Below are 22,617 nucleotides of genomic sequence, written 5' to 3'. Positions count from 1 at the left end.
ATGCTACAATGTGAATATTATATCGTTCTTACCTCGGGACATGCTCGACTCTTTCCTTCACTTCGCAGATTTGGCCTGTCAGACGGTCCTCTGCAACTCTGCATTCAGCTCTGCCTGTCTGTATCCTCAACAGGCTGGGAGGGCGGCATGCCTCGGCTGTCTGGGAAATGCCACAGCGTGGCCCCTGCCATAACAGAAGCAGGCTTTGCTTGTGTGTGTGTGTAGGAGAGCACCGAGCGAGGAGGAGCTAGGAACACGCCTTCCTAAGCTGCCTCCTGTCCAGCAAGACAGGCTGATTGAGAGAAAGGCATAAACTGACAGAACCACACCCACTCCACCAGACGGCAGCCAGAAATACAGCTGGTGAGGGAAAGAGAGGCATTCTGTAAAAGTTTGGGTCATGTGGCAGAACGTGAGGAACGATGTGTTCTGACCATGATCCAAGGGACGAAGATTATTAACCAACAAACCAAGCAGCCAGACAGAAGCTTAAACTCTGATCTCCTGTGGTGATGATGCTGGAGCATTCAAAAGGCTCGGTGTCATCCAGGGGAGTAATTCTCAGAGTGCCTACCTCTCTGTCTTTTCAGATCTTCTTTCATCGTGTTTCAAAAATCTCCCTCTGAGGCAACAACATCATGCCAGTTAAAGGCTTTGCCCTGCTCTAATGCCAGAGGGACATAACTCATGGTTCAAGATGGCCTGACCTTTGCAGAGACAGATCTTTTAGCCAAACAGATAATTTTCTCGGAAAAGAACATTAGCCGGTGACAGATAGAGTTCCCCAAAAAGGTTGGAGTATGTATCTGGGCTGCTTCTGACGATACTTTAGGGCTAAAGTCTTTTATTTATTCAGAATACTAACCCACACTTACTGCCGAGCCACATTTAAAAAAAATGCATAGATGAAAATGCAAAACATTTACTATTTAATATATTTTACGATTAAAACCATTTATTCCTGCTGAATGTCAAAGTAATAAGAGATATTATTCTGCTACTTTCTTGATAGTCAAATATTTACATCTAGTTAGATTAGTCAACCTTTAACTCTAAAAATGGACCAAAGGACTTTAAGGAGGATTGATCTGGCACTGGTATAGGAAAGTTAATAGAGAAACACAAAATAAAAAATAAGGACTTTAACATGCTTTACAAGTTGAGGAAACCTACCAGAATTTTCTTAGCCTTGGAAAGAAAGCCACACCTGGCAGTGTCTTCTAGTAAGTAAGTGGTAAAGCGTTGCGTTTTTATAGGGCTTGAAGTGAAGTGAATGCGATCTGTCAAATGCAATTTCAAAATATAATAATTCTAAATCTGAAAAAGAGAAATTAGAAAAATTATTTAAAAATATAAGATCTGTACAAGCTGTTTTTCTGTTTTACCTTTATGCATTTTCCCAAAATTAAACCTTCCTTTTATTCCACACCCCTTTCAATCCTAATAAAGGCTTCATCTTTATTTTGTTGCTTTATATAATTTTAGAAATTATAATATCTGTGGTCCCCTAGAACATCTGAATGACTAGTAAAGCTCTTTGTGGTCTGATTAGTCCTTTGGCTTTTTGATTTCTGGTAAATCTCTCTCTCCATTTAGTTTTGCTGTCTTCATTATCAAAAATCACATTGGATCTGTGATTGCCATCAATTCCAGTCCACAGACCTATCAGCAGAAGCAAAACAAACAAGGCAATGCACATGAAAGATTGAGTAAAGAAAGGCAACTTTAGACATTAGCCTGGCCATGAATGGAAAAGGAATTAGCAAAAGATCCTCCTTTTTCCATTACCAGCATACAAGTGAGTCTAAGAGGGATTGTGGTTTGATCAGAGGGAGAAGGAGGAAAGAAAAGCCTTTATTGGACCAAAAAACTGCTGACAGACTGACCACATGCTGATCGTAATTTGGCCAAACTGCAAGAACCTTTTGAAAGGCAGTCTCACAGAAAGATTTAGACCTTAATCATTTTTAGTAGATTGGGGTATAAATCTAGTTTGGAATAATCTTACAAATGGTCTAGAAATTGATGATGAACAGATATAGATTTTTAGAGCAGCAAAGCAGAACATGTAAGTCCAAAAGAGGCTGTCTTTATTTTCTTTGGGTGGTGGGAACTGCTAACTGGTAGAAACTACTGTCAGACCTCGGAAGGTTTTTCTGTAAGCAGGAATCACATGAAACCTCTGCAGATTGTTTAAGAAAATATTAGCCTCATTCAGTTATCCCAGACATGTAGTTATTCTAGCAGATGCCTTTTGTCTTTTAGCATCTTTAACAGTAAATGTTTACAACAAGAAAAGGGGGCAGACAGTCTCTGTGGGGGTATGGCCCTTTGCAGAACTAGAATAACAGAGAACAGATGGAGGAATCTGAAGTTTTTCTGTTCGCTCAGATGTCTGTCCCAGCTGGCATCTTCATGGAGTACAAATCAGCTGTAACCATAACTATTCAGAAACCTTGTTGGCCCGATGAAACGGTCTTGTCATGAAACAGACTCTGAATCGAATCATTTATGAACAAGGCCACAGACCCCCCACTATTAAAGTCATGTCTTCAGTCAGTATAAAGACTTTTGGAGGAAATTCAGAGGTCACTAGATATGTTGATTATTAGTGGTGTTTAAAAACAAAAGCAGTTTTTTTGGTCAAGAAACATTTGAGGTGAATAGTGGTGGCATTCTTAGCTGCAGCACTGGGTACAGAAACCTGTTGTGACTACTGGAGTATCACCTCAGTCAACAGTGTTTAAAGTAGAGGAAAGTACAGATCCAGTACCCCTCCATGTGTCATGGTTCTCACCTTTAGTTTTCAATTATTAGTTATTATGTTTTGTTGATCTTTTGTTGGTGTATTTTCCATTATATTTAAGCAGTCTTTAGTTACTCTCTGTTGCCCCCTTGTGCTTGTTTCCTTTGAGTGGTCGAAATGTTCAAATGGTGCACGGGGGATGGAGCAGTATCAGTACTTTTTTTTTTTTTTTTTTTTAACAGTGTCCTGTCTGGCAATGTGGCAATAAGAATAATTGTCTTGATGCCAAAAAGAGCCCAACAGATTTTACTTTCACAAGTGGAGCAGTATAGCAATTGCCATACTGCTCCACTTGATTCATGCATAAAGATTGCTTTATTATAATTATCAGAGATGGCAAAAGTACTCGCTTTCCGTACTTGAGTAAAAGTACAGTACAGATACTTGTGTTAAAAAATACTCTGGTAAAAGTGGAAGTACTGATTAAACTTCTTTACTCAAGTAAAAGTAACAAAGTACAGGCTTGTAAATTTACTTAAAGTATAAAAGTAAAAGTAGAAACCACTTTTTTCATGCCGTTGCCTACATTTTAAATGGCTGTCTGCCAATAGGACTAGATCTCCGTTGTGTTCATTTTCAATCATCTCGTCGTCCATGCTACTATGCTAACGCCACCAAGCTACAATGATTTGCCGCGAATGAATACCGCCGAATCTGTCGATAAATCTTGTAGTGGTGCGTCACACGCAACGTAGATTCCCATCCAATTAGATTGAATTTGGTATTGATGACGTGAAAAATAATAACGGTGACTCCATTGAAATGATTCAAAACTAAAGTAACGAGCCATTTTTTTTTAAATGTACGGAGTAGAAAGTACAGATATTTGTGTAAAAATGTTAGGAGTAGAAGTAAAAAGTCGCCATAAAAATAAGTAGTAAAGTAAAAATATCAGAAAAATCTACTTGAGTACAGTAACGAAGTATTTGTACTTCATTACTTCCCATCTCTGATAATTATGCAGGGAGTTTTACAGTTTATATGGACACTGCAATGTAAATAGAGCAGAAAAACAGAAGACGAAAAAGGAAAAAAGAAAAAAAGAGAGAAAAGATGAAAAAAGGAAGAGATAGAAAGGAGATAATGACAAAACATTTTCAAAAAAGAACAGCACAACCGAAAGACATGGTAGGAGATATACAATAAAGCAACACCTTGAAACTATCGCTAAAGTAATATTAAGCCTGACATGTACTCTGTGTTACCTGAAGATATGAATGTGGGGTTTCTGTATGGAAGTGAATCTCTGAGTACCTGGAGCCAAGCACCTGTAATTGTTTACATTTAAGTACTGATACTGCAAAACAATTGTAGTATCAGTACTTAAATGACATGCGTGTAACAAATAAAGAGCAAAAGTATTCCCATGACCTACTGTTTACAATGGGAGGGATAAAAACTACAAAAGACTTGGAGGTAAATCAAAATGTTCAAATGTTATGAAGATGGAAAAGAATAATTCAGACTCCTGAATCTTTAAAACGAATAGACTTGTTTTGTTGGAAAACTGTTTGATAGCTGACTGATATTAGTTAGGTTTTTAATAGGTTGTTACACATCAAGCTGGAAAATACTTACAAAACAGACACAAATCTGTACACAGAAAAAAGCCATCAATTCTAGGCTTCGGTCTATATTTTAGTCATTTATTTACCATGAGCTGTATATTTCAACCAAAGTGACAATTTTACATGATGATCCATCAACGTTAAGCTGTCTAATCTGTCATGATTTTATTAAAGTCTGACCCCAAGATGCAGAAGACCAAACAGAGAGACCAGGGAAAAGTTTAAACAGGTTTATTAGGTAATGATGTGGTGAAACCAGTGCTGCTCTGAGCACTAGGGAATGAGTCCAGTGTTGCTCTGAACACTGCTCAACAGGAACTGAAAGGTGAGGGGAAGACACTGTGGTTAGTTCAGGCTCAGTGGGAAATTTGAATCTTAGAATTGGGGGAAAAGGTTGCAGACTCACTTCTCCAGGGAAAGGTGTCCTTTATGGAATCCAGACTGAGAGGATTGTACCAGAGAGTGTCTTGCTTGGAGATGGTTGGACTGGGTTACTCAGACTGCGGTTGTTCCTTGGTGAATGGAGAAGCTTAGTGCCACTCAGATTTCCTACAGTACTTGAACGGGCTGTAGTGCTGAAGAAACCTTTGCTTGGTGTGAAGCTCAAACAACCTCTTGGGGAAAGTGGATCCAAACCTCCTGTTTGGAACCCCAGCTCAGTTAGAAGCTCAGTTGATCCTTCCAGAGAGAGAAGGTCCTAACAAATCCACTTTGCAGGATGACTTCCTGCCAAGAGGCAAAGACAAAAACCAGGTTAAGACTCAGGTTGGCAAAAACTCAGTTTGACTCAGAAAAACTCAACTTGGCTAGAGAATCCAAAACTGGCAAACCAAAACTCAGGTTAGACTCTGCTAAACTAAGCATGGCTAGAGTACGCAGTATTGGCAAACACTCTGGCGCCGAGGTAGTGGTAGTCAGCAGCTAAAGAACACTCCACAGGTAATGAGGCAATGAGCTGCAGGTGTGCAGGGAGACCTAATGAGGACGGGGCACCACCTGGTGGAGGAGGGAAGGAAACACAAAAACAAACCACACAAACTGGATTCCTGACATAATCGACCAAAGGTGATCTACAGACTGTATGATTAGCTTCTCTAGCTGCAGAGCGTCCTCCGAGACAGGTGGAACAGATCTTCTCCCGAATACAGTATAAGAAATATCGCAATAAAATACCCAAAATGTCTTAATAAATAACACTTAAACATAATTTAAAGTAATTCTAATGAGAAAAATGGGTTAAGTGTCACCCCTTACTCATTATTGGGACTGTGGATGCTTTTCCACCAGTGTCCTTACTGGTTAGAGGTATCCAGATTGAGCTGAAATCTTTCTGAACATCCTGTTTACGACTTTACTAAAGAACTGGTCCATGTGATATGGTGATCGTCTCATCCTCGTGGTCTGGAGGACTTTATTTATGCAGCAAAGTTTACAGCTTTTCTGGATTCCAGTTGTTTTTGTAAGTTGCACATATTTACATTAAATAAATGTATGTGTGTGTTTGTATAATTTATGTTTTTAAAGCAGGGTTTGTATTTGCATTGTGTTTGCACTGATTTGCAGCATTTTTCTGTTGCATGTCTTTTTCCTTTGTAGGACGTTATGTGTTTGTTTTTGCATATATGTATCTGCAGTGTGTTTGAACCTCTTAGCCAATTTAAAATTTCCTGTCTTTGTGGTGGGATTAGGATACATTTCTCTGAATACTGTTAAATTCTAACCCCTGTCTTTCCCAGTACTTGCTGGTTTCTTGTTCCCATGTGGATTTAATTCACCCTGTTTGGAACCAGCAGTTTACCTTTAAGCCTGAGGGTGGCAGCAGTGATACAATTTCACATTTTAAAGTTAGCACATGAAGCAAAAACTTAACATAAAATTACCTAAATCAATTTTCCACTTTAAAAGGACCACTAACTTAAAAAGGAGTACTACAGAATGCATGTTCTTTTAAGAGTTAGTTTTAATGAGAGTGTCTCTCTGCAGTCATTTATGAGTGCTCCGTGTAATTTAAGATGCAGAACAACTGCTCAACCCATTTGATGTATATATCATGCAGAACCATATGTTCGTTTTAAACAGCACCAAAGTGTTAATATGTGTGGCTTTATAGTCAAGAGCAGGATCAAACTCTGGTCTAATTTGAGTAAAAATATAGATGTTTTGCTTGTTTATTTTTCCTGTAGGTTCATTGTGGTTTGAACAATTGATCCTAAAAGTAGTTTAGGCACCGGTTAGTTTTGCTGACTGGCCACCACCAGTGTCAGGTCAGTCTCTTTTTTTAAAAATCAGCCTAAAATAATCCTGCTTAATGTTAATTACATTTTTGAAGTATAAAGACTGGTCATTTGCAAAGCTCTCCTTTTTTAATAATAATAAATAAACTAACAAAACCTTTTTTTAGTTGTGTGCCTGCTTTAAATTTTTCTTACAGCTTTACAGCTCCAAATGTCATGTTCCTTCTAAGTAACATTAAAATTTGACAAAGAAAACATATTTCTGGGGTTAACCCAAACTGGTTTTCAAAGGTCATACATATTTATATACACTGGAAAAACAATCTAGAAATAAGTAAAATTTCCTTAAATTAAGTGTATTTATTCTTCATTTGAGTAGGTAAATGAGATGATTTGCCAATTGAATGAGTATTTTGACACTTAAAATAAGATAATTAGATAAAAATGCACTTGAAATGAGACAATGCAATTGTATTTTCTTATTTTAAGTGTAAATTCTCTTGTTCCATTGGCAAAATGTTTCTTTTACCTCCTCAATCCAAGAACAAATGCACTTATTTTAAGAAAAAATGACTTTGCTTGATTCAGATTTTTTCCAGTGTATGAAAAAAATAGATTTTCCTATATAGAAATAAAAACAGCCACAGATGTTTGGTTTTAGACACACTTTCAATAATGGCCCACTCTGGCTGAAAACACCATTAAGAGAGGATAGTGCCATCTTGTGCACAAAAAGGAAACTAAAAAATATTAAAACTAGCCCATCATTAAATACAAACATAAATTATTTAATTTCATTTTGTTAAGATGAAAGCAAGATCATAAAATTAAGTTTAAATTGATTTTAAAGAAACGTACCTTTCCCTTTAGGGAGAATAGAAAAGTGGCAGATAAGCAGTTTTTTTCCCTTCAGAATGGGGTTTTCTCTTGCCTGTTTCTGTACAGATGCTAAAAAAGATTTAGATCAGTTTGTAGTGATTTTTTTTTAAGTCTTCTACTGCTCAAATCTTCATTTCAAAGTTTGAGTGGTGTAGTTGCATCTTTGCTCCACTAGAGGGAGGTCTAGTAGAGAAGAAATTTTACAGTTTGAGATTTATTTCAGTGGTTTTCTTTCTTGATCCTTTATAGAAATATATATTATTATTACAGTTCTAGTAAGTTGGGATAATAAGTCTGTGACAAATAATTCAAACAAACTTTTTAAATAATAGTTGTTCTTTTCATATTTTTGTCACTGTCTTGTCTGCAGCTGTCATTTGTTCATTTGCATTCCTGACAGCTACATTTTTCCTACTGTATATGAGTATATAGATTCCTCTCTACTATTCTAAGCTTTCCTTTCATTAACTTTAAAACAATGTGCTAACTGAGGCTTTTAGAGGTTCGGATTCAGCTCCTCTGTAATTTTCTTTCTTTGGTAATGCTGTATGGACTATAAGTTGTTTGAAACCTTTCCTAGTTTCTCTGTAATTACAAAGTTCCTAATAGCATCTTATGGTGCCTTAACGCCATAGTTTACACTTTAGAGAAGCAAACTGGCAACATTATCTAACATCCAATTGATCTGTTAAAAAAAGTGCATAAGATGATGTGCACAGTCACTATTTTTCAATACTCAAGGAAGCAGAAAGGCTTTACTTTATTCTTCCTATGACTGTACATAATTCATTTACTTTAAGAGCGGTAATTGATAAAAAAGAGCAAAGCTCCAAAAAGGCAAGGGGAGTTTATTTTTAGCACATTTCAGTGGCATAAAAGGCACAAAAAAAATAGTTAAACAGTATAAAAGTGACACGGTAAAGTTCGTGGCTTCCATATTAATAAAAAGATAAAATGATCGATACAAGGATGAAATGGTTGAGACGCTACAGATAAGGCCACTATAAACAAATGCATTTTTAATCTTTAAGCAATTTAGGGTTTCAATGCCTTTACAATATTCTGGTTAGAGCTTGGAATCCTGAGGTTCTGAGTTCAAGCCCCACTCCCACAGACTGCCACTCTGGGTCCCTGAGCAAGACCCTTAACCTTACACTGCTCACATGATGCCAGCCTACTGCTCCCCAAAGGGATGGTTTAAATGCAGAGGTAAATTTCTCCAATTTGAGATCAATAAAGTTAAATTATTATTATATCTTCTTTGATACATATAGAAAAAATGATCAAATAGTTCCTCTGATTTTTATTACAATTCTGAATGCAGCTCAAGGTGAAGATCTTTTTAAGAAGCTGAAATATTAAGAAAGTTCAAAGAGTATCCAAAAATATCTGTACATTTCGATGGAAATATATTGTAACTTTGATGGTTACTGCATTTTCTTCTTGGCTTTTGTTAGCATTTCGATCAGAAATGGAGGACTTTTTGGTTAAAGACAAGAGCAACATCAGGAGATCTGTGATACGGCATGCCTCTAACTTTTTTTTATATACATATGTATAATTTTATTTTTATGATGTTGCAATTATATATCACAGTATTTCTTCTTCAGTTAGCCTACATAGATTTTGTACGGCTTTTAGACAGTAAATGAGCAGCAGTGAAATGAACATTTGCATGTGATCAAATGTAAACAGTGTGGGAGGGAAAATGCCTTGATATTGAAGTTCAGAGCAGTGCAAAGACAAATATATATGGTGCAAAAATGCAGTAGAAAAACATTTTTTGAGTTGAGTGCTTTTTGGTTTGATGTTATCAGTGTGATGCAGTCTATGACTTGAATTAGAGTTGTTTTTTTTCACAGTTCAGCAATCTGATAGCTATTGAAAAAAGCTGTTGCAGAATCTGGTGGACCTGCAGTGGATTCTGCAAAGCCTCTTCCCAGAGGGCAGCATGGTGGGGGTGTGAGGGGTCATTGATGATGTTACAGTGGGATGAAATGTCTTAAATGGAGAGAAGAGGAGCCCCGATGATCCTCTCTGCTGTTCTCACCAGTCTTCTCTTAAAGTACACACAGCAAAAAATATAAATCTCAATAAGTAATTTTTTTCTTAAAATAAGTGCATTTTTCCTTGAATTGAGGTAAGTGAGACACTTTGCCAATGGCACAAGACGATTTCCTTTTAAAATAAGAAAAGACAATGTTATTGTCTTATTTCAAGTGCATATTATCTAACTTTCTTATTTTAAGAGTAAAAATACTCATTCCATTGGCAGATCATCTTATTTACCTGCTCAAATTAAGGGTAATTATATTTAATTTAAGAAATTGTTACTTATTTCTGGATTATTTTTGCAGTGCAAAATTTTGGTACAAAACATCAGAATTCAAACACCAAATATAGAAAAACCAAAGACCAAACTTGTTTAATACAGCTCATCCATTCTCTTTCCAAATTCTCTCAAACTTCTCAGATGCAGGTTTACCACTATAAGTCGGCGAATACATTACATCATAACATTAAATCAGTTCAATTTGATTCAATTCAAAAATAATTTTTTTATCCCAAAGAGACAATAAATATTGTAGTAATTGTAGGTGTTGATAGCTGTAGCCAGGCTGTCTTGCACTGGGTCTGGAGTCGCCTCTGACTGAAGACACTGTTGTTTAAACATCCTCTGAAGAAGATGCTCACTGTTGTCCATAATGTTCTTAACTTTATGAAGAGTTATTCTTTGTGAAATAATCTCCTAGAACAGAGCTGGCCTTCTCAATTAGCTTGTTGAGTCTTTAACTCTAATACTGTTAGCCCAGCAGAGATCAGTCTCCACAACAGTCTTATAGAAGATATGTAGCATTTGTTGCAAATGCCAGAGGCCATAAGCTTCCTTAGGAAGTACGGTCTGCTTTTTCCCTTCTTATAGACGGCTTCACAGTTGCGTCCAATTCCTCATATTTGCTTAATTGGATTAAAGGGGGATAATCATGTTATATGCATTATGAGAATTAATTAAATAAATGAAACATTTTGGTGTTCTTGCAGGATATATTTTTGAACCTGTTGTGAAAAAAAAGATATTAAAGCTACAGTGTGTAATTTTTAGCGACATCTAACATCCAGACTGCAGACCGCAGCAACATGAACATCTCCCCCCAACCGCTTCTCCCCCCCAACAGTACGGCGAGCGTTACGGGACAAAATGTCTTCCACGACGTCCGCATCACCTACCTTCTCAAGTGATGAGGTTCGTTTACATAGATAATTTTAATACTGCCATCTATTGTTCAGTACCGTCTCAGTTCATCTCTCTCAACTTGCCGTAGTTACTTTCGAGCGTAATGGGCGATCTCGCAATCGCTAGTTTGTTGGCTCTGCGCTGCCGCAAAGATGTCTGCCTCCATGGCTGCAAGACCCGCTCCTATGTAATTATAAATAACGAATTCTAAGGCAACGCAAATATTAAGGTTAAGAGGCTGAGCTCGTAGATGATGATAAATAACATAGTTATGTATAATATATTACATTTCTGACTGTATATCCCTGTAATTATTACACACTGTAGCTTTAATTCATACAGTCCAATTAAATAAATGGATATCAATGTATTTAATTCAGTTTTCATTTAATTTTACTATGCAAAGTAAAATGCATTGCATGGTGTTCAGCCCTGTCCTGAGTAGATATAGTTTGTCTCTCACTAACTAACCCTGCAGAAAGGCTGAGAAGGTCTGCACACATTTCTACACAAAACAAAGACAGACAGTTTGGAAATAACACATAATGTTATGAAATAATCCCTGAGAAAGAGTCTAGATGTTATGAGAACTGATTATTTTATCCCAAATGCTCCCTAATAGGTTAAACATCCCCCTGTCTCTTAGATGTGTTGTGGCCTTGCAGCTCTGAGGCCTGAATGAATAAAACTAAGCAGCACTAATAAATCAATATATGTATAAAATAATTAATAGGAGATTTTTTCCCTCCGTGGACCATTAGGATATTACACCATTATTGGGAGGGATGGGAAAATCTAGTTCTAAACAATGAAGCATCACCAAACCCAGAATAATTGCATGCTTTGCAAAGCCTTGTTTCTCTTGTCGCCTCAGCAAAAAGAAAGGCAAACCGTAGGATAGAAACTCTGCACTTACTGTTCTGATTAAAGGAAAGCAGATGAAAATGTAAACACACTAGTATCTGACTGTCCAGCTTCTGTAAAAAGACTGCTTTATATAAATTCCTTTACATTTAAAACATTGCAGCAAATGTTGGGATTTTACTGGGTTGGACAGATTTCTTTTGTGGGGAAAAAAAGTGATATTTTTGTATTATTGTTTTTTAAGTGGCATGTTAGGTTTTATTATTTATACATCATGTGCATTGTTATTTTGTTAGTCAGATTAGAGAGAGTAGAAGGCCTTCCTTCACATTGTGGATGTCACTGTGTGTACGGAGGTCATCTAATCAAGACAGCCTTCGTGTCTTTAAGAATACACAGGCGAAGACACAGGCTACTGTATCTGTAACCCTGAGACAGAGAGGCAACCTGCATGGAGTTCAAGACATGGATGGCGTGTCAGTTTCTGATACGGACAGCTAAGCATCAACATGATGCAACACAGACTCAGAAGGTATAAGAAGCAGGAGATGACGTTGTTCGGGGCTCAAACTTTGCCGGACGCTTGCGGACGTGATTTTTGAGACCACAGCTGTGCATAGCTCTAAGCATTTTTCTCTGTCCTGTAACGACCTGATCTGGAATAAACTCTGTTACTTTTTTACTCCTGTTTTTATAGTCCTTTTTATATGGTTTTACCCAGTTTGAGTTAAGAGTAGTAAATAACTTGCTCCCAGGAAAAGAACCGGTGAGAAGGCCCCCGGGGCGCTACAGCCTTTACTTCCAAGGGGACAAATCCTCCTCACTTTAACAGGCACCTGAAATAAAACCCTAAATGTGTCAATCAGTAACTTTGTTCTTTTTTTTTACTCTACACAAGTGCTGTTCTATTGATCAGGATTAATTATTGACCGGATCCCACTCAGAGGATAAAGCAATGGATTTTCACCCGGTAGCCCTTTGTCCAGGAGCCACCGGATACATCTGACCAATGCCAGGGGGGAAAATGAGAATTCCACCACTTCCAGTAGTATTCTTCCTGGTTTTTTCCCCCGTCTCTGTCTTCTGTGACCCCAGAGAGCCTCCAGTCCTGCACCATGAAGCTCCACTTGAAACACGCTCTCTGTTTGCTCCTCTGGACGATGTACGTCTCCTGTCCAACGGCCTCCTGAAGCTTGGCCAGAGCATGCGGGAGTTTGTGCAACAGACAAAGGGGCAGATCAACACCATCTTCCAGAAGCTGAACATTTTCGACCGCTCCTTTGTCCAGCTGTCAGCGTTAGCCGGTGAGATCAAGGAGGGGGAGGAGGAGCTAAAACAAACTGCAGAGGTGCTGAACACAAACAATGAAGAAATAAGGGAGCTGTCTGAAGCGATCAACTCTAAAATGGAGACCATCCTGCAGGAGAAAAGCCATCTTCTGAACAAAGTAGAGAGTCTGGAAGAGAAGCTGAGCAGGCTGGTTGTGGGCCGAGCCACAGTGACGCAGATAGCAGAGATCAGCAGCCTCAGAGTGAGTGACCTTGTGTGCAGAGAGGATTAAATGAAATGTTTCTGAAGTCTTATTTTAATGATTTGGCCAAAAAAAACCAAAAAAAAAGTCTTGACTTCCAGCAAACTAATTCTTTCTATGTTTACATAAATAATGCATCAATTTTGTTCCATTATTTTTCCAAACAAAGAAAATGTTTCTAAATAAAAAAAAAGACAATCCAAAAATGAAACTTTGATGTTTTAAGCAAAACTTTGTTTTTTTCTCAAATTTTGTTACCGGTATCTATATTTTATTTTTTAAATATTTATCGAAACTCTAATTCAACAAATTTGTACTTTCAAACCATTTTTTTTATCTTATTTTCAAGATGTTTTTATATTTGTTTATATTTTTTTATTCTTTTTGTTTCTATTTCTCAGATTTACTTTTGCTAATCGCATTAGTTTCTTTTCACTCCTTCCATTTCACAGATTTTGAGCTCTTCACTTTAAGCCCAGCACAAATGTTTTCTGTTGACAAATTAAATAAAAATTGGAAAAATAAAATTTGAAACATAACTCTTTCCAAAAAAAATTGAAAAAAAAATATTCAGATTATTTGGAAACAATAAAAAACTGGAAATATGTAAAAAAAAAAAAATCTGTGAAAAACTTCTTCCAAAACCTTTTTTAGTGATTGAAAGTTTAATTTCTTGAATCCCTTTTTTCTTTCAATTTGCAAAATTTAGGGTTTTTTTTAAACATATTTCTTGTTTACAACAACAATGTAACAACAGAATCTTTCCATACATCATTTGATTGGTCTAAGAAAATTTTTGGACGACACTTAAAATCTGTTTTATACACCTATTTCCATTAGATATGAGAGAAAGACGTTTCTGTAAAGTAATATTTTATCATTAAGTCAATATGATAACAGATAAGATCTATGTACAGTTTTATGCATTTTATATTCAATGACCATCCAGAAATAAAGAACAACTTTTGCCCATTGCTGTTTTAGGGGTAGGAAGCACATGGCCTGAGGGAGATTGGCTGTTTATCTAAGTTTTTTGGAGCATTTGGATATCCAAGACATCGTTAGAAATCTAAATTGAAGATTTTAATCTTTTTTTGTATGGGATTAGTCCATGTTAACAAAATAAATTGAAAAAAGTGTAACTATACCTCAGAAAAAGGAAAATATTTTTTTTAAACACATACTCCCCAAAATAGAAAAAGAAAACTTTGTAAACAGAGACAACAATGTAAAAAAAATAATAATCGGGGCTCCTCTTCCCTCTATCAAAGACATTTCATCCCATCGCTGTCGTAACATCATCAATGACCGCTCACACCCCCACCATGGACTGTTCTCCCTGCATCCCTCTGGGAAGAGGCTTCGGAGCATTCGATGCAGGACCAGCAGATTCCAAAACAGCTTCTTCCCCCCCGCCATCAGACTGCTGAACTGTTGAAAAAAACTCTAAATCATGTCACAGGCTCTGCATAAAACTATCAATGCATTTTTTGCATTGATATGGTAAATGCTTTACAAAACATAATTTTGTTTTGTATACACTCTATGTATACAAGATGATAAAGTTTGTCTAAATCAGACATCAGCACCAAGATCATGACAGGATGTGTATTCCTTCACAATTCCTGAAGGCGGAACATGGCTGGGTCTTCCAAAATGATCCCAAACGTAACACTTGGACAATGAAGGAGCTGCTTGGTATAAAGAATGCTAAGGTTCTCGAGTGGCCTAACCAGTCTCCAGACCCCAACTCTATAGAACATTTGTGGAGGGAGTTAAAAATCTGTGTCTCCCAGCAACAGCTTCAAATATCCCTGGTTTTCCTTGGAGTTAAAATATTAGCTAGAGTTTATGCAAACCTTGTGAAGACTTACAGGAAACAAATTATAGAGGTGAGTTTTGGCTTTTGGCCAACATCATTTAAAATGTTTTTCTTTTATCCTACAATGGGTTTCCGTGGATTTTACAATTCTTATTTTGACCTCTGAGGAAAATGACAGACCTCCCACATCATGTTTGAGTAAAAGAACATGCACATTCAGCTGCTGAAAAATATATTTTCAATCTGAAAAACTCACACAAAGAGAAAAGACAATTAGGATAAATTTTCCCCCCCAGGCTTGAAACTAGTGGTGGAGTGGAGATAGATGAAGTTGGTCAGTCTGTAGACTGCTGGTTAGCGAGATGGTCTGCTGAGCTTTATGGGGAGATCCAGTGGACTGCCTGAACTGATTCTAGAGCTTCACTCAGGGACCTGGAAGATGGAAGTCCAGTTGGATAACACAGGTTGAGAGAACCTGTCCATGATGAGCAAGCTTGAAGCGACAGTGGAGAGGAAAAACTCCCCGTTGGGAAGAAACCTCTGGCAGAACCAGGCTCAACATGGCGGTCTTCTGCCAGACCGGTTAAGATGAGACAGGGAACGCAGTAAGGCCCCGTCCACGCGAAGCCAAACCCTGGCCTAAACGCACAAATTTTTTAACCAAACCAGCCTCTCATCCATACGAAGCCGGCGTTTCGGGGTCTGTAAACGATCTTTTTTTTATTCAGCCTTCAGAGTGGGAAGATTCTGAAACGCCGTTTTCGCGTTTCCATCTTTAAGCTCTACCCGCATTTTTTTTCTTACACGCATGCATCATAGCGTCGCCTCTAATCACGCATGCGCGACACAGTATCACAACAACAATGGCGCCGTACTGTGTTGAATGGTTGCTGCTCATGCTACTCACCCTGCTGTCGGGCTTACAACAGAATCTTCTTCTTCTGGAATATCTCCAGGAAGAACAGAGCAATATCGACGACATAGTTCAGCACCTGAATTTGACTGAACCACGAAAATGGACCCGCAGGGCAACCATGTATAAATATTAGTACGCATGCCCAACATTTCGTCGCCGATTTTTGCTTTGGCACCACAGCGCCACTTACAGGCCTGGCATACATTTTGCAGCGTTTTCGCATTCGTGTGGACGATCACATTTATTTTACGTCTCCGTCTTTACGACAAACGTTCTGGAAAATATTAGCGTTTCGTGTTCGTTTTGACTTTGTGTGGACGGGGCCTAAGAGTCCGGGAGGAATGACGCTCTGATGAAGCTTTAGCTACGGTGGAGGGGTTGGAGGTGGGTTGAAACGAGGTCATCTGAATGAAGTCACAGCGCATCCGCCGCCTGTGCAAAGGAGCAGACCGTTGTGAATTGGAGGCCTTTTAAAATGAACTTTGGATGCTGATTGGCTTTCATGGAGGTGTGGTTCAAAGCTGACTGGCTGTGTCCCAGGTGGATGTATGAAAAGCAATGAGTTTCTTTAGTTGAACTTCCACCTAGGCTCCGTTTTAACTTTTACCTTTAACCCTTTGTGTTTATTCTATTTTAACTCTTTGTAGAGCTACTGGTGCAAATACACACAGGAGTCTATTTACTGTAAATATGATTTGCTCTTTGAACAGGAAGTAATCCAGCATCAGAAGCGGAGCATTGAAAACCTTTTGCAAGCTATTGAGGAACAAGGTAGACATCTGGACCTGCAGACGGTGAAGATCAGGCTTCTGGAAGAAAAGGTTCATGTTTCAAATATCTCATCAGCTGCAGGATTTCTTTATTAAACTTACTTGTGATTTGCTCTCTAGTTAAGTATAACTGTTGTAGTTCTGAGTTCTGCTTCATACGTCATACAAAAAACTCTGATTAACAGGAACCGTGACAGCATTTTTCCAACTTAATGTCCACAGTTAGCCGGCAGCACATCCGTTCAGGAGACATTTGAGAATGTGTTGGAGATCCCCACGTCTGAAGTACAACTACCTACCTCTTATCCGACCTCAGGCACCATAAGTACTGCAGTGATGGGTAAGATGAATAATATTATGACTATAAGGGGCTATATTTCCTTATTTTTTATTATTAGTAAAGATTATGTATTAAACACATTCTGGACTCAGACCCAGATAAAAACAATGATATTAAAAACATCAGCTGATGCTAAAATGTTCAGCTTTACAAATTATTTAGAGTTTAATGTAGACAGAGGTTTTGACATAAACCACGGGGGCAGATAGCTATACACTGCTCCTATTTGTGCCAATGTCTTCAGCCATATTTTCTATTTACCGTACATAACTGATCATTAAAAGTGCACTCTTAATATGCAAACAAAGACTAAACACAACTTTTAAAAATGTTAAAGGTCATTGAAAGAAAAAAAACACAGAAAATGGGAAAAATCCCTCAGAGAAAATAAAAACCTTTAGATATAATCATCCTCAGAAGAAAACATTTACATGCAGTTTGAATCTATGCAGCATGTGCATAAAGCGCAGCTTGTTCCAGTCTAGTCCATGGTGATCTTTTTGTCACCAGCAGAGGTGTTTGTGTGTTATCATGGGAGCGTGTGTGCATTTGCCAAGATGGTAGTGATACGACCCTAACAGAGTCAATATGAACTTTAGATACCATTCCTGCTGCATTTGCAACATCAAGAAAGGAAAAAAACATGTGACTATCAATGCATTATCTTCATATTCACCACATCCTTATGCTTTTGTTCACTTTTTTTGTTTGTTTTTTTAAAACAGATCTACCATCAGATTGCAGTGAACTGTTCAATAAAGGTGAACGGAGTAACGGAATCTATGCCATCAAACCCAACGGATCTGAGCCCTTTATTGCCTTTTGCGATATGAGCAGAGGTATGCAGTATTTCCACTCACACCACAGTATAGATTATTTTTGGAGCTACAAGTCTTTAGATAAAACAATTATTAGTAAATAATGTTGATACTTTTACTACTCACATAAGTTTATCACAAGATCTGGAATCAGTTACAGATGTTTAACTTTTAATGATGAAAGTTTTAATAAGGCTGTCTAAAAAGACATGCATTTTTAAAGTTTTATATACAATTGTCTTTGTGTATTACAGATGTTGACTGAATGTCAAAAACAGGTCTGTAATTTAATGTAATATACATTTTCTTACCTTGTTTGTCCTTAGGCCACGGAGAAACAGTTATCCAGCGAAGGAGAGATGGTTCACTGAATTTTGATCAACCATGGGAAAAGTATGAGAATGGATTCGGCGATTTGCAATGTAAGAGATAAAGCTTTTATTAACTGATGCTGTGAAGTAATCTTCAAAAGTAGTTTCATTATGATGCTAAAGACACTCCTAAACTGAGTCCTATCCATATATGTATGCTGCTGGATTTAAAACATGTGTTGTGTTGGTGTAAATTAGAGACTGTCACGGGAGTGGATTTTCACTCCTGTCCCGTCCCACTCCCACAGAAAAAAATTGTGTCCCGTCCTGATCCCGGGCCAGAGTAGAAATCTAAATCCTGTCCCGTCCCGCTCCCATTCAGAATGACTCCCGCTCCTGCACCACTCCCATTTTTGTTGTTTTCAATAAGATTTCTGCCAATACATTGAATCTGAATTTCTATGAAGGGTCAGTTAAGTTCCTGTTTCTAACTGTAGTAAAGGTCAGTTAAAGTAAAAGGAATAATAATTATAAATACATAATAAAAGTAACAAACAAGGAAACAGACCATGCTTATCTTGCAGGTGAATAAACAATCAAAACAATCAAACTTTTCGAAGTCGAGTTCGCCACTAACTGTTGGTCCCTCCATTGTTGTTTATGAGCGCGGGTGAAAAACTCAGAGCGGAAGCACTGTTGGTTTTTGGGTCATGTAGTTTTTTGACTCGCATTATAGTGTAAGCTTCAAGGAAAAAAACTACAAAATGGCGGCGCCAGTACTGGATTTTGTTTCTTTCTATTTTATTTTATTTTTTGTCATCGATCCTAGTGTTTTTTTAGTTACTATTGGTTTTCTCCCGCTCCAGTCTGCTCCCGTTAATGTTTAATCCTGTACCGTCCCCAATCACATGATCGTTACTAATACTGACTCCCATCCCACAGGAATCCTGTGACCCGTGGGATTCCCGAAAAACTGTGACTTCACTGAAGCCTATTTTGCTTCAGATGTTTTTATGTTACATGCACAGTGTATACATTTAGGGATAAAGCATCAGACACAGAATTTGCTGCTTTTAGTGAAAAAGGTATTTTTGCCAAAGTCACCAATATTTTTAACATTTATTGTGGCAATAAATCTTATGTTCTATACAGGGATATGAAAACTAAACTTCTAAACTGCAAATGATCTATGCCTGGCACAACCATCAACCTGCCTTTGCTCACTCCCCATGTTTCAGTAAGACTTGGCTTAGCTAGGCTATGGTAGCAGCTACTTGTTCCAAGCCCTGATGCTCATGTCTGATTTTCAGTGTCTCTTGGGACTGACCACTATGGTAGCCTTTTTTTAAAAAATCTATCCAAAGTTGTGAAATGCAAAAAGAAGAAAATGCCCTTTAGATGTGTGAGTTAAAATAATTAGGCAATGCAAAGCATAACATCGTCACACAGGTTAAGTATGGTAGAAATAAACATAGATAGCAAATTAAGGTGGACTTCAGAGTGGTGCTGGACTAAGGTTTAAATATAGTTTTCAATTTGTCAAGTTCTTCTTACTTTATCATATCAGCTAGTACTTCCATGAGAGCAGGCTTGCATTCAATCAATCAAGTTTATTTATATAGCCCTTTACAATACCCAAATGGTACCCAAAGTGCTTTACAACAAAGCCATAAAACAATACATAACACATACAAAACATAGAGATACAATTAAAAGTGCTGTAGTGGTGCAGTGCTGCAGGACATTTAAAGCCTTCCAGAAGTGCATAGAAAGGTGCAGACAGAAGGAGGACACCTAAGAGACAGTATTACCCTAGTCAGAATTAAATGCTAATTTAAAAAAGTAGGTCCTAAGCTGAGGTCAGTAGTGGTGCGGATGTCAGGGGGTAGTTTGTTCCACAGTCTGGGAGCAGCGACGGCAAAAGAACAATCACCCCACGGTTTGAGTCTTGACCTAAGGACCTTTAACAGAAGCTGACCCGAGGAGAGCAAGGCTCTGCCACAATTGCGAAAAGTTAAAATCTAAAAATTCAGAACTTTAACAAATGCGTTTCCTTTTTCTCTTTAATGCCTTTTTCACTTTTGCAGGAAATACAAAAAAAAACACCTCAAGACAGCTTTATAACTCTTTTTCGAAAATTTGTCAGTTGCTATAAAAGTAGCTCTTCTAATGCTATACTTAAAAAAAGCACATAAATAACTATTGATCAAAACACGACTGATTAAACATGCACTGTTATGATCAGTGGTTACTGTTCTTTATATCAGGTGGATGAAATTATGAACATTTCCAAATAGCTGTCAGTTTTAGCACAAAAAGTTGAGCAGTCTGGTACAAAGCAGTAACTCAAAGCATGCATCAAAAGGATTTAGCTTAAGATGTCCTCACATTCTAAATAATCTTGAGCACTTCTCGAAGACAAAGTTGGCAAATATATCAAAGGTAGTGGATCCTGAGAGAGTCGAATCAGTAAGACAGAATGTGAAAGGGAATCAAAAGATGAATCAAAGTTATCTTATAGGTTACTGTTGTGTATGTTTGTAACAACATCTTAACTTTTTACATTTCTTTCTGTCATGAGTTTATTCAAAGATCTGACCCACATGCAGAAAACCAAACAAAGAGAAGGTTTAACAGGTTTATTAAGAATCGGTGGAGAAGGGTCCCGTGCTGCTCTGAACACTGGCAAACCGGGTTGGAAAAGTGAAGGGGAAGTTCCAGTGGTTAGTTCAGGCTCAGTGGGAAAATTGAGCTTCACTTTGCAAAAGGGAATAAAGGCGAGAAAAAGGCGTCTCTTTCTGAATCCAGTCGGTGTGGGTTGTTCCAATAATTGACTTGCTCGTTGGAGGGCAGACAGTGTTTACCCAGGTTGAGGTGTTTCTTAGAGGAGCGGAGGAGCTGACTGCCACTTAGATTTCCAGTGGTACTTGAACGGTTTCTTGTGGAGATGAATCCCCAGCTCAGTTTGAAGCTCAGATGATCCTTCCAGGGGGAGAAGGTCCAAACATCCATTTAGCAGGGTGACTTCCTGCCAAGAGGCAAAGACAAAAACAGCAAGGTTAAGGCTCAGGTTGACAAAGAACTCAGTTTGACTCAGTAAAACTCAGCTTGGCTAGAGTACCCAAAATTGGCAAACACTCTGGCATCGAGGTAGTGGCAGTTAGCCGCTAATGGTTGCCTCCGGTAATGAGGCAACCAGGTGCCACCTGGTGGTGGATGGAAAACACACAGAAGCACAACCCACACAAACTTAAATCCTAACACTTTCTGTAAGACTTAGATTTCAATCGACTTGAACTAAAAACATGCTAGAGTATTTTTGGTATCAGTGCAACAGTAGTTTGTAAAGATGCCACTTTTTTGTATCCCAAAAAGCCTTTATTTGAACACGGAAGTGTACAATTGTTTTCATTTTTTTCATTTCAGGGGAGTTTTGGTTGGGCCTCAAGAAAATCTACCCTCTGGCCTCTCAGGGCAATTCTGTTCTTCACATCGAGCTGGAAGACTGGAAGCAGAACAGATACTTTATTGAATACAGATTTTACCTAGAAGGTCCAGAGAGTGATTATGCCATTCAACTCATTCATCTTTCTGGAAGTCTGCCCAACCCTATGAGCAATCACACACGAGTGGTGTTTTCTACAAAGGACAGAGACAATGGCAGCCATTGGACCTCAAGATGTGCCCAACCCCATTCAGGTAAAGCAGATGTAGTACACCACTTGGCAACAAGTTTTGAAGGTACTTATCTGGCTGTATTTTCAGAACATTTCATTATGTCCTTCATTTTTAGGTGGGTGGTGGTTTACCTGCTGCAGAGATGCCAACTTAAATGATAAATATTTGCGCACAAGAGGTAATGTGCGCTCTGAGCGAAGGAAAGGGATCCAGTGGAGGTCAGGACGAAAGGCGTTTTACTCCTTTATCTTCACCCAAATCTCCATCCGTTCTGTTGACTCCTTCAGCCCCACCGATCGCTAATCAATGATGCCGCTGGCCGTCTCTAATCCAATACCCAGTATCTGTATGGAGTGAATTTCGTCCCTCTATTGTTGCAAGCAAAAAAAACACTTTTTTGCAAATGTTAATTTACAAAAACAAAAAAATGCAATCCAGAAATCCCGTTTTTTTGTTTTGTTTTGTTTGTTTTTTTTTTTACAGATTTTCTATTAATGATGTTTTTTTTTCAAGTTTGAAGACAGGCAGGCTCAGTGGTTGAGGGACCCAGGCTCTGACTGGTAATCTGTGATACTGGTAATTTGCGTGGTGGGCCTGTCCTAATTTCAGCGTGCGACGGCCGGCCCTCCTTAAACCATACCGGCCCCAACACTTACTCTCCCACCAGAGCTTCTACCTGTGACGGTCAATAACTCAAGGAGCTCAAGAAGTAATACAATGTTAACTACCTAAATGATGCATGCAGTATATATAGCCCTTCCTTGTCATGCACATCCTTGTGAAGGTTGGTGTAATTTTTTATTTCTTCAAACTTTAAAATCAGTGTTGTATAGTAACGGAGTAAA

At 38.1% G+C, this 22,617-nt stretch overlaps 2 protein-coding genes across 2 annotated transcripts in view; one reads left to right on the top strand and one right to left on the bottom strand.

Annotated features, from left to right (window-relative positions):
- The window catches only part of LOC119789927 (KN motif and ankyrin repeat domain-containing protein 4-like), a 31,073-nt gene extending 30,791 nt beyond the window's left edge, over positions 1–282 (bottom strand). The window contains exon 1 of the mRNA XM_038295129.1: positions 33–282. Within this exon, the coding sequence (XP_038151057.1) occupies positions 33–42 (10 nt within the window). The 5' untranslated portion in view covers positions 43–282. The remainder of the gene's footprint in view (positions 1–32) is intronic.
- Positions 283–12,543: 12,261 nt separating this feature from the next.
- Positions 12,544–22,162, top strand: LOC119789913 (angiopoietin-related protein 3-like). Its single transcript, XM_038295105.1, has 7 exons — positions 12,544–13,117; positions 16,566–16,676; positions 16,848–16,965; positions 17,691–17,804; positions 18,110–18,205; positions 21,521–21,793; positions 21,888–22,162. Exons 1-7 carry the CDS (start codon positions 12,596–12,598, stop codon positions 22,073–22,075), a joined length of 1,422 nt encoding a protein of 473 aa, XP_038151033.1. The 5' UTR covers positions 12,544–12,595; the 3' UTR covers positions 22,076–22,162.
- The last annotated feature ends 455 nt before the right edge of the window (positions 22,163–22,617 follow it).

Source organism: Cyprinodon tularosa, unplaced genomic scaffold (genome assembly GCF_016077235.1).
Source record: "Cyprinodon tularosa strain WSP-4 unplaced genomic scaffold, ASM1607723v1 ctg350, whole genome shotgun sequence".
NCBI classification, from domain to species: domain Eukaryota; kingdom Metazoa; phylum Chordata; class Actinopteri; order Cyprinodontiformes; family Cyprinodontidae; genus Cyprinodon; species Cyprinodon tularosa.
This window is presented reverse-complemented; position numbering and strand designations above follow the sequence as displayed.